Source organism: Macrobrachium nipponense, chromosome 37, assembly GCF_015104395.2.
Source record: "Macrobrachium nipponense isolate FS-2020 chromosome 37, ASM1510439v2, whole genome shotgun sequence".
Taxonomy (NCBI): domain Eukaryota; kingdom Metazoa; phylum Arthropoda; class Malacostraca; order Decapoda; family Palaemonidae; genus Macrobrachium; species Macrobrachium nipponense.
This window is the reverse complement of record NC_061097.1, coordinates 45,899,001-45,912,317: the sequence shown is the minus strand read 5'-3', so window position 1 is coordinate 45,912,317 and position 13,317 is coordinate 45,899,001. Positions and strand designations below refer to the sequence as shown.

General features: G+C 37.8%; 1 protein-coding gene across 3 annotated transcripts in view; it reads left to right on the top strand.

Annotated features, from left to right (window-relative positions):
• LOC135209224 (uncharacterized) overlaps nucleotides 1-13,317 on the top strand; it is a 55,260-nt gene that overhangs the window by 40,613 nt on the left and 1,330 nt on the right. For all 3 annotated transcript variants that reach the window (XM_064241918.1, XM_064241920.1, XM_064241917.1), the window contains exons 4-5: nucleotides 12,036-12,230; nucleotides 12,931-13,044. In XM_064241918.1, the coding sequence (XP_064097988.1) occupies nucleotides 12,036-12,230; nucleotides 12,931-13,044 (309 nt within the window). The remainder of the gene's footprint in view (nucleotides 1-12,035; nucleotides 12,231-12,930; nucleotides 13,045-13,317) is intronic.

Genomic DNA, 13,317 nt, shown 5'->3' with positions numbered 1-13,317 from the left:
CACAGATAACTACTTACTGGAGAGAAGCATTGAAGTCTCCAGGTCACAGATAACTACTTAGTGGAGGCAGCATTGAGTCTCCAGGACACAGATAAACTACTTACTCCAGGGGCAGCATTGAAGTCTCCAGGGATGTAGATAACACTTTACTGGACTATGGAGAGAAGCATTGAAGTCTCCAGGTCACAGATAACTACTTAGTGGAGGCAGCAATTGAATCTCCAGGGATGTAGATAAACTACTTGTGGTAGCAGCCAATTGAACTCTCAGGTCACACGATAAACTACTTAGTGGAGGCCAAGCAGTGAAGTCTCAAGGAACACAGATAACTACTTAGTGGAGCAGCATTGAAGTCTCCAGGACACAGATAACTACTTAGTGGAAGGCAGCATTGAAGTCTCCCAGGAACCACAGATAACTACTTAGTGAGGCAGCATTGAAGTCTCCAGGACACAGATAACTACTTTATTGAGGCAGCATTGAGTCTCCAGGACACAGATAACTACTTACTGGAGCAGCATTGAAGTCTCCAGGCCCCGGGACACAGATAACTACTTAGTGAAGCAGCATTGAGTCTCAGGGATGTAGATAACTACTTACTGGAGAGAAGCATTGAAGTCTCCAGGACACAGATAACTACTTAGTGGAGGCAGCATTGAAGTCTCCAGGACACAGATAACTACTTAGTGAAGGCAGCATTGAAGTCTCCAGGACACAGATAACTACTTTAGTAGAGGCAACATTGAGTCTCCAGGACACAGATAACTACTAGTTGAAGGCAGCATTGAGTCTCCAGGGATGTAATAACTACTTAGTGAAGGCGAGCTTGAAGTTCTACCATGGGGACACAGATAACTACTATTGAAGGCAGCATTGAATTCTCCAGGCCAGATAACTACTATGAGGCGGCATTGAAGTCTCCAGGACACAGGATAACTACTTAGTGAAGGCAGCATTAAGTCTCCAGGACCAGATACCTACTTAGTGAGGCAGCATTGAAGTCTCCAGGGATGTTAGATAACTACTTACTGGAGATAAGCATGAAAGTCTCCAGGACACACAGATCATACTTACTGGAGGCAGCATTGAAGTCTCCCAGGGATGTCGATAACTACTTACTGGCGAGAAGCATTGAATCTCCAGGACACGATAACACTTATTGGAAGGCAGCAATTGGAGTCCTCAGACCTACAAGTCACTCCTTAGTGAGGCAGTAAAAAATAAAATTCAAGTTGAAGTCTTCCAAGGACACAGATAACTACTTAGTGGAGGCAGCATTGAAGTCCTCCCGGGATGTACTAACTACTTACTGTAGATAAGCATGAAGTCTCCAGGACACAGATTAACTACTTACTGGAAGGCAGCATTGAAGTCTCCAGGGGATTGTAGAAGGTACTACTTACTGGAGAGCATTGAAGTCTCCAGGACACAGATAACTACTTTAGTTTACTGGAGGCAGCATTCAAGTCTCCAGGACAACAGATCACTTACTTAGTGGAGGCAGCATTGACGTCTCCAGGGATGTGGATTGTTAGTAACTACTTACTGGAGATAAAGCATTGAAGTCTCCAGGACACAGATAACTACTTATCTTGGAGCAGCATTGAGTCTCCAGGGATGTAGAGTAACTACCTTACTGGAGAGAAGCATTGAAGTCTCCAAGAGGTCACAGATAACTACTTAGTGAAGGCAGCATTGAAGTCTCCATGGATGTGATAACTACTTAGTGGAGGCAGCATTGAAGTCTCCAGGTCACAGATAACTACTTAGTGGAGAGAAGCATTGAAGTCTCCAGGTCACAGATAACTTCTTACTGGAGAGAAGCATTGACTTATTAGCTGATCTGGGATGATTATTCCCCCACTTCTTTCACTTCCACTCGATCTGCCCAAATCACTTTTATTTTTGTTAAGGTAAAATATCAATCTAGTGATAATTGCTTTTTACGATATTTTTGCTGCTGTAAAAGTAACTCAGGTCTTTAATCCTTAAACGCCAAGCCGCTATTTCCCAAAGTGTCTCTCTTATGGCGGCGGCGTTCGGGAGTTAGCGCCGAAGCGGAAAAAATACTTTTTTTTTTAAATCACAGCACGCTTAGTTTTTAAGATTAAGAGTTTATTTTTGGCTCCTTTTTTTGTCATTGCCTGAAGTTTACTATGCAACCATTCGAAATGAAAAACAATATCATTATTATATATAAATATTGGAATATATGACAGCACAAAAAAAATAGTTTATATATAACTATATACAATTAGCACTGTGAGCAAAATGGTTAAAGCTAATAAGTTAATTTTTGTTGTTGTATTGTACACAAAATTGCGATGATTTTGGTATAAAACAAATTGTAAAACGATCGAAGCAACACAGAAAATATTATCAGAAAATGATGCGTGAATTTGTAACGAGCAGACATAAATTTTTTTTTTTTTTTCAAAAATTCATCATAAATCGAAATATTGTGCTAAAAACTACTCGTTTGTTGCAAAATGAAGGTAATTGATTGAATATTACTAGTCTGTAAGTGTTTAAGCTTACAATTGCAGTTTTTTGGCATTTTGGTCGAGTTAAAGTTGACCACAGGTCAAATTTTTCCTATTTATCGTGATTTATATGAAAATATTTCAAAACTGATAAAAGCTACAACCATGAGTTATTTTTGTTGTATTCCACATGAAATTGCGCACATTTTCATATATAACACTTTATGTAAGGCCTAATATAAAATGGTGCAAAAATTACAACAAGGTGACTAAAGCATTTCTGAGATTTTCGGCCGAGTGACCGCGCGAGGAGGGAAGGAAAAAGTTTTTTTCAAAAAATCACCATAAATCGAAATATTGTGGTAGAGACTTCCCGTTTGTTGCAAAATAAAGGTAAATGATTGAATACCACTAGAATGGTGTATATATATATATATATATATATATATATATATATATATATATATTATATATGCATTTATTGGTGTTTTGTATATTATTTCGTTTTCTGCAAAAAATAGCTTTTTCACCCGCATTCCTTTTAGCTATGTATTCGTACCAGAATAAAATAAATATAATATTATATATATATATATATATATATATATATATATATTATTATATATATATATTATACTATATGTAAATATATATATATATTATTTACATAGATATATATAGATAATATATATATATAATATCTATATCTCTCTATTGTAAAATATATATATATATATATACTAATTATAAATATATATTATATCTATTATTATATATCTATCTTCTTATATATTATATTTATATTTCTATTTATCTAATATAATATAGATCTATATAATAATTATAAATATTATATATCTCTATTATATATATATATATATCTATATATATATATATAATCTATATATATATATATCTTATATCTATATAATAATATATATAATATAGTAATATATATATTATATATATATATATATATATATATATATATATATATAGTATATAATATATCTATATATATATATATATATATAGATATATAATATATATTATATATATATATATATATATATATAGATATATATATAATATATATTATATATATATATATATATATATATATATATATCTATATATATTAATAATATATATTATATATATATATATATATATATATAAATATATATATAATATATATCTAATAAAAGGAGCCCATAAAAACACCAAAATATAGAGAGAAAAGTACTATATTTCAGAGACTGCTGTCTCTCTCTTCAGGTATATGAATGAGAAAAGTTTACAGAAAAGGTGGTATTTATACCAAGAGATCTGTCCACAAGTAAGCCAATTTAGGTCACCTCCCCTGATAATCTTCCTTTAATCTTCTTAAGCGTTGGTTGAATGAAAACCTCGTCGATGACATCTGAAATCCATGCTCCTTTTGAGATGTTCATTACCTGCTTCTCTTTTATTAAGGCCGATTCCATCATTTGACTCTTGTACCGGCAGTTGCTGCTATAAATTACACGTGACAAATTCCAGTTTATTCTATGGTTATGTTCATTTATATGGTTGAAAATAGCCGAGTTCTGTTGTCCATATCTAACTGACCGTTTGTGTTGTATTAATCTCTGGGGAAGTGATTTACCTATAAATCCGATGTAAGATTGGTCACAGTCCTGGCATGGGATCTCATAGACCCCAGTGTCCTTGGGAGATGTCTTTTGTTGGACGTTTAAAGACGAAAGTTGCTTGCGAATTAGTTCAAATTTGAACTAATTCGCAAGCAACTTTCGTCTTTAAAGTATCCTGACCATATAATTGAGAAAGCAGTTCACAAAGCAAACGTAATTTTCTACCGACCCCCTAAAGACAAGACCAGAGACACACCCAACAATAAAATAAAAATTCCTCATCTGGAGATGATTAAGAGAGTAACCCACACCCTTGGAAAATCTAACCCTTTTGCATTTACCTACCCAAACACCTTAGCCAAATCCCTGATTAACGTCCAACAAAAGACATCTCCCAAGGACACTGGGGTCTATGAGATCCCATGCCAGGACTGTGACCAATCTTACATCGGATTTACAGGTAAATCACTTCCCCAGAGATTAATACAACACAAATGGTCAGTTAGGTATGGACAACAGAACTCGGCTATTTTCAACCATATAAATGAATATAACCATAGAATAAACTGGAATTTGTCACGTGTAATTTATAGCAGCAACTGCCGGTACAAGAGTCAAATGATGGAATCGGCCTAATAAAAGAGAAGCAGGTAATGAACATCTCAAAAGGAGCGTGGATTTCAGATGTCATCGACGAGGTTTTCATTCAACCAACGCTTAAGAAGATTAAAGGAAGATTATCAGCGGGGGTGACCTAAATTGGCTTACTTGTGGACGGATCTCTTGGTATAAATACCACCTTTTCTGTAAACTTTTCTCATTCATATACCTGAAGAGAGAGACAGCAGTCTCTGAAATATAGTATTTTTCTCTCTATATTTTGGTGTTTTTATGGGCTCCTTTTATTAGATGGAATTCTGTTGTTACAGAACATTTTTACCGGTCATCATATAGATATTATATTATTAGTATCTATAATATTATATTATATAATAATATATATACTATATATTATTAAATATATATAGAGATTATATATATTATTAATATATCTATATATATTATATATAGGTTTTTATCACACATAATATGAATATAGCATATATATATATCTATTTTTATATACATATATTTATACATATATAATTATATATATATATCTATCTATATATATGTATATATATATATATATAGTTTATATATATATTATTTTTCTATACATCTATATATATTATATATCGATACTATATATTATATACCTATATAGATATATATCTTTAATATATAATATTTATATCTATATATGATATATTATATATATATATATATATATATATATTATATCATATATATTATATTTATTTGATTCTAGTAGGAATATATAACTAAAAGGAATGCAGGTGAAAAACTTTTTTTTTGCAGAAAACGAAATAATATACAAAACACCAATAAATACAGATATATAAAAACTTGTAATAAATATAAAACTAAATATAAAATCAATGCAGAATACTCACTCGTAATCCTGACTCTTCGTTCTATTCTTGTTTTCTCCCTCCTCCATTGAAGAGTCTTGCCTTTTTTTCCTCTCGACATGACGAGGTACAGGTGGAGGAGGGAGACGCACGCCCTAACTGCCGACGGGCCGCCATTCAGCGGTCTGCTGTGCCCTCCATTGTCCCTTGGGTAGGCGCATTCCAATATATGACCGCAGTGTGGTATTTGCGGTCAAACTCCCCGTACTTGCAGCAAAGTGCCACCCTGCAGGTGTGACAGACGTACCGGGTGTCTCTTCTTCTGCCATTTATATGGCACAACAGGCACCGTTTCTGCCTGCGCCCTTCTAGGAGCTCCAGTGTGTGATCCCCTGGCTGCAGCCGACACACAGGGTCCACTATCCGACAAAAAGTCGGAATCTGAGAGAGGGTGGCATCATCAAGGGCAGCGGCAGCAGGAGCGGCATCATCAAAGGCGACGGCAGCAGGGGTGTCGGCAGCAGGGGCGGTGGCAGCAGCGGCACGAGCAGGACGACCGAGGTTGGCCCTCCTAACATCTGACCTTTCCTCTAGGGGCAGATCTGGAGTTCGGGGCAGGGGGCTGGTGTTGGAAGGCCACTCATCAGGATTGAAGTTTATGAGAGCATTCCCAGCCACCTTGAGACACTGCATGTGGGACAACCTTTCGGGGTCGGAATTGTACCCACAGTAGAGGATGTGGGCATTCTGGAGGGCCAACTGAAGGATGTATTTGAGGAGCTTCTGTGTCCACCTCCTGGTTCTCCTGGCGAAGGGATAATACTGGATGAGTTGATCAAAGAGATCAACTCCTCCCATGTGCCTGTTGTAGTGCCCAACAGATGACGAAGACATCTCCCTTCCGCCGCCACTCTGTCTCTCCTCTTGCCAGATGTTGCGGCTGGCTAGCGAACCTCTTGAGGACATTCGGGGCCCCACGCACCAACCGAAGGGTACCACTGATGTGCACACCTGCTTCATACAGTTCCTGGACCAGGGATACCGGGTTATAATAATTATCCATAAACAGGTGGTATCCCTGGTTACGGAAACGATCCACAAGACCGAAGACAGTGTCACACAGCATGGAGAAGACACCGGAATACACCGAGAAGTCCACGATTTTATCCAGTGTTGGACTCCGTAATAAAAAATAATTTTACACCATATTTCTTTGGCTTCTTGGGGTTGTACACTTTTATACTGAGACGTCCTTTGTAAGGCATCATCCCCTCATCCAAAGAAAGGTTCTTGGCAGGAACCACGAGAAACTGGCACCGCTCACGAATGTACTCCAACACTGGGCAGACTAAGATGAGGCGGTCGGGGTTATTCCAGGGTATGGCCCTTCAGTTGAAGGCGTTGAAACACCTATCCAACGCCAGGAAACTATCACGGGCCATAAGACCGGGCACAATGGGCATACTTAAAAAAAATATGCCGCCTCCAATATTGCCTGATGTCAGCAGCAGGCATCATTCCAAAAAAATGTGGAGCCCAAAAAATGCGCCATGCCCGTGAGGTTGCAGCCCCGCCAGCGATACGACAATGTCGTCCGCAGTTCATCACAGCAGTACCGAGTGTAATCCATCGCCTCTGCAACAGGTATTCCAACAATTCCCGTGTCAGGAACAGCTGAATGAACCCCAGTGCAGTGAGAGGAACAGGTACGGTCAGTCCAGGCGCTGCCGTGAATGGGTGCATGTTAGGTGGGGTGTGGTCCTCCAATCACCCGTCATCACTTTCGGATGAACGGCCTTCACCTAGACTGGCGCAACATTGCGACCTTCTTCGGGACCATGCGCATGCACACGAATGTGCTCAGGCACGGCTTCGCTTCGCGCTTCCACTAGCCCACCACTGGCCCATCTCCCTCACTTTCACCATCGCTCTCTGTCTCATCCCCAACAGCAAAACTCGGCACCTCCTCCTCCTCCGTGTAAACTAGCCTCCTCCTCCTCCATCCTCCTCCTCCTCCTCCTCCTCCTCCTCCTCCTCCTCAGACTCTCCCTCATGCACACTAAAACCACTAAATTCGAGCTCACTTTCAGGCTGTGACTCCCGTACGAACATTGGGGGCAAATATCCGTCATCACTGACATCGGGAGTGATGTCCTCGTCACTAGATGACCAACTGCCTTCAAAATGAGGACTTTTGAGCTGCTCTCGATCAAGCTCCAACAAGTATTCGTCTATGTCCTTTTGCTGGAAGCCTCCCAAATGTTTACGAATGCCCCTCAGGACACCCTGATGCTTTCTAGGGGTCGGAAAAGGCACAGGTTGTGGTCCTTGGACACTTTCGGCCACACAAGGCCGCACAACACGGCGTTGGAAAGCTGGGTCACCTTAGGTGCTTGGTCCCTCTCCAGCATCCAAGTCTAAAACTCACCTCACGCTATCACTACCGACAGGCAATAAGCGCCTTTCACGCTCCTGACGACGTTGGGACATCTCTGTGAACGTCCTGTTATGTCACAAATACTCTAACACTCGCAAAAGTTCTGCAAAACACGAATGCGGCAAGAGATTGCTCTCCGACAACGTGTCGTTGATGCTTGCTGGTGCAAGAAGAAAGCAATTCGTGCATGCGCAGCTGGGTAACGCTTGTAAACAAAACAACAGCTTGATCTGTGACCTCCCAGCATCCCTCAAGGCGTGTGATTTCAAATTTTTCGCAAACTAGGCTTATAACTATTATTCCGCAAATATTTAAAAAAACTTTTTGTAGTCAACGTATCGTACATCCGTTAAGCACCCGACAGACAATTTTAGTCAACGTATAATACGTCTAATAGGCGTTTAAGGGGTAATAAGCAAACTAGCGCTGCTTTCAGCTTCTGCATACCTTCGATGGTTTGTTTAAACGGCTTCCTAGTGAAAAGTTATTTTATTTCTCTTCCTTTCTTGCATTCTTGACTTATTACTTATTTGTTTGTAAAATCCTCATGTTTGTTTTAAAAGTCAGCCGTTTGCCAACAGTAAGCTGATGTATTGTGGCATAATTAATCTACTTTGTGCACTTAAGAACCAAGTGTAAACACGCTGATTACTCTCTCTCTCTCAGACACAAATCGGACACACACACACTATCGATTCCTATAATTATCTTTGTACACCTAATGTGAATAAAATGTATTTTGTTATTAACCTTTGCATACTGAAATCAATTCGGTTTGCCAAAAGGGTTCCAGTCTCTCCTCCCTCCATCCCCCAGCCGGCCGGCGCCATTTTTACCCAGCAGTTCATAAATCGTATGCAGAAAAAATAAAATTTAGAAAATTTCACTTTATATAACGTACTGTTTCATTACTTTACTCTCTTGATTTAACTTTTGAACACATTAATAATAGCAAAAATATGAAAAGGGGGACTTTTTGGGTTGGCTAGAACGAATTATCCTGATTCCCTTTATTTCTTATAGGGATATTTGTTTCATATTTTGAACCAATCATACTTCGAAAAGCCTTCTGGGACGGATTAAGTTCGAAATACTAGGTACTACTGCATTTCAAAAACATTCTTTCCTAAGGAAAATAAAATTGTTGGCCTTTGGATAATGTTATTTGCCTAAAGAAAGAATATTTTTAAGGTGTTGAAAATGTAACTTAAATACAAAATTAGTTTCAAATTCATCAACATGATAAAGCTTAAATATGCTTGTCCGAGAATTGGTAGGAACCGCATAACTGAAATGAGTGAATTTTATATATGAATTTTATTCCCTGAATATTGAGTTTATCCACATTTATGCATTTAATATCAGGTAAACGGGGCAGACTTTCAATATCGTAGTTAAACCAAAAAATCATTAGGCCTTTGAAGGCAAATTAGATGCTTAAGTGAAAATGTTTAAATAAAGTAAATTGAATTCCTGCTACTATGCATGACATATCAAAAGGAACAATGATCAGGCAAAGGAAAATTTTATTTAGATCTTTGAAAGGCTAATGAAATTTGCTTCCCTGAACCAATACAAAGACAAAAAATGTAAATGATATATTGTGTTTATTTCCTCCTCAATATTTAATCCTTTATAAAAAAAATCCAATTTACTTTTTTAAAATGCTAAAGACCATGATTTAAAAAGATCAGATGCATATTAATGACTTTCCAGGTGTTGTATCAAAAACTATGAAGCAAATTCATCTATTCAATTTTGTTTTTTCCAAACAATTCTTCCATACATTATGAATGCCACAGAGGTTTGTCTCATCCTCCTTGGATGCCAATGCATGCATTATAAACTATTTTGTTAGGACCTTAACTGCCCATTCTTTATTATGTCATCTACATAATTCATCTGCATACAAACAAGAATGTCAAGACATCTTAAACCCGAAGATAGTAAAATTTGTCTCCTGAGAAAAATATTTTGGTTAAAAGTGGGTCTGAAAATATCTGCTTTTAAGGATTCAGTATGTATTGCGATTTACATATCACATGAAGTACGAAAGATCCAGGTCAGGGACAGTATCCCTAAAACAGAAATCCCTACTAGTCCTACAGTCAGTAACCATGACCCCTCACTCTGCATTTGCTCCAAAAGTTCAATGAAATGTTATCTCTAGTGTGGCCTAGGATATTTTAATATGACCCTCAGCCTTTCACCATTCCACCTGGAACAACTAAAGCAGACAACTATGTTGGTGAAAGTAGTGTCTATAATGATCCTGTCTAACCACCAAAGCTTAGGATAAGCTTTTATACTGAGAATATCAACTTTCCAAGAGCCAAAAGAGTCCTGCTATAATCTACAGACCTAGGCTATAGGCTGCATCACTCTTTGGGTAATGATTATAGACTTGTGACATCTGCAATACCCTGGCCTAGTTGGTCTGTTTTCATTGCCAGAATTGAAAAAAAAACTTTATACAATTAATTGCTGCTGTGGGCTAGCCTGGCTTAAACTTATATGTAAATATCGATATATGCATTTTATGCAATAATAGAAAAGTTCTAGGATAGTCAACTTTACAGGAACAAACCTTCCATACCTGAGTACGACGAAGTTAGTATGCCTAAGCCTACCTTTGGTTATAACTTGAGCCAAAGATAGGATGACTAGTATTTAGGTCTATAATCAAGAATGACAACTTAAAAAATAACCTACCCCTAAGGACTGTACATTAATAACATTAGGTACAAAAGATTAATTGATCACGAGATAGTTAAATGACTGGAATCTAACTAGGACGACTTCAACGCACTACTAACAACGATGATTAATAGGCATTTTAGCCATGTGTGGACATTTCGTACTAATCAAAATATAAATCCAACCCTATTTGATCATCCTCAAGTGAGATTTAATCTCGAAAACCAAAGGCCTTTCTTCGAAACGTAAACAAATGCGGCAAATCTACTGAAAAGATCTATGCTTGGGCGGCCATCTTTGTTGACGCGTGACGTCACAACACGTCATAATGAGTCTTTTGCTATTATTATTATTATTATTATTATTATTATTATTATTATTATTATTATTATTATTATTCAAAGGCTATCTACCCTCACAGTTATGCTTAACAATACTGACAACAATACTTGAAAGAGAAGAAAATCTGCATGGTGAAGAAGATATGCAAATAGCATCCATCTTCTTTTACTAAAACAAGACAGCCTTTCCGAACACGACAAATGCGTATAGCCATCCACATCCAACGAAAATAATAATCCGATAAATCATTATCGTCTGAAATAAAATTGAACTATTAGTCAAAATCGATGTGAATAGTACTATGCCATTGAAGGATCTATATCGTCATTCATCACTGTAGACAAGACAAGGTTCCGTGGATCCTTTTATTCTTCAGATACAAATAATGAGACAAGAGAATGCCTAGAGAGAGAGAGAGAGAGAGAGAGTGAATGACAAGCTCTATAGTGTCGCCAAAAGAAGGGAATTCTTCATTTGTTCATACTGATTGCTCTCTGGTCTGTGAATAATTGCAGGCTGTATTTCACTGTATATGATACACCTTCAGTGAGTACAACCCTTAAGAAAATTCATTTATACTCTCCTACAGGTATTTCTACAGTTACTTATTGCCGGTACAACTTTGATTGATTGATATCATCGGTTAAAATCAAGTTTCACAATGCCATTCGCGCGCAAACACGCAGATCTGCTGCGCATATAGTATGGGAGCTAGTATATATTTACCATAAGTTCAGACTTCAGACAGGGCAGGTGTCTATTTCCACCTTACGGGCTGCTCTGTGAGCAAGAACCCGTGCTGTATAAACCTCTTAAGAAATCCTTAATATTATATTACAATTGCCTATAATCACTAAATCTAAAACAGAACAATACATTGAAAGCACGCTCATCAAAAACTGTTGAAATTTTATAGTACTATATGTATGTATATACTTTTTACTTAAACTTTTTCCTCCTCTGGCAGATCAGCTAACAATGAAAAACAAAGACATCTTGGCTTCGTCAAAGCTGCTGCTGCTTCTCTCCTCATTAGTAGGATCTGGGATCTGTAGTATCCAGTCCTACAGGTTCAAGTGGAAGTCCTACGGACGCTGTGGTCAGCCCTTCCTAGTGAGTGACACGACCTCTCGTGTCAGGTGTGCTGCTGCGTGTTCTTCAGGTGACGTTGTTTCCTACTTTATTATAGGCCTAATATTAGCCCCTCTACCGGACTGGAAGTGCACTTCTTATGTGACTTAATTAAGGGGAATTGTATTTTTTTAGTGACATCTTTGCTGACAATGCAACTTTTAATGAGACCTATGTTCAGTGACCTGCAATTCTTGCGTGTCTTGTCAGTGGGAACTTCTTTATGTGACCTGTATTGGGGAACTGTACTTCTCATTTGAAATGTGTGGTATTTGTACTTCTAATGTGATCTGTGTTTGGGAAGCTTCACTCCATATGTGACTTATGTGTGGGCAATGTCACCTTTTATGTGACCTAAGCATGTGGCAACTGTTATGTGACACTTGTAAGTAGGAAAACTGCACTTTTGTGACATATGTGTGGGCAATCTTATGTGACCTGTGTGGGAAACTTCACTTCTTATATGACCTGTGTGTGGGCAATTTTACTTATGTGACCTGTGTATGGAAAACTTCACTTATGTGACCTACGTGTGAGTAATTTTACTTGTGTGACCTGTGTGAGCAACTTCTCTTCTTACGTGACCTATGTGTAGGAAACCTCATTTATGTGAGAAATGTTAGGGTAACTGTACGTACCATGTGACAGATTTTATACCAGAATAACATTTTAGTCTCAACCCAATTACTCAATACATTCCCCAACTCAAATCTTTGCTTTGTTCACCACAGATGCAAAATGCCTGGCCTTTACGCTAAGGTCGCGGACCGTGCCAACCGCAGCGTGTGAACTGACCCAGCAGCTGGACCAGGATAGTGATTCCGTCGGCAACTGCTTTGTAAGAGGTGAGTTGGCTTTGAAATGCTTTGTAAAAGGCAAAAAGGTAATAAAAATGGTGTTGTAAACAAAAAACTACTTAGTACTAAACACTTCGGCGCTTTGTAAAATAGAAAGAATAAGAAGCTGGTTCTTTGTAAGGTAAATTATTTTTAAATGCTTGTTGTTTTGCGAAATGCAAATTAATGCTTTAGTCAAATACAACTGCTCACTTCGAGAGAGAGAGAGAGAGAGAGAGAGAGAGAGAGAGAGAGAGAGTTATAAAAGGTCTTTCCGTTTTT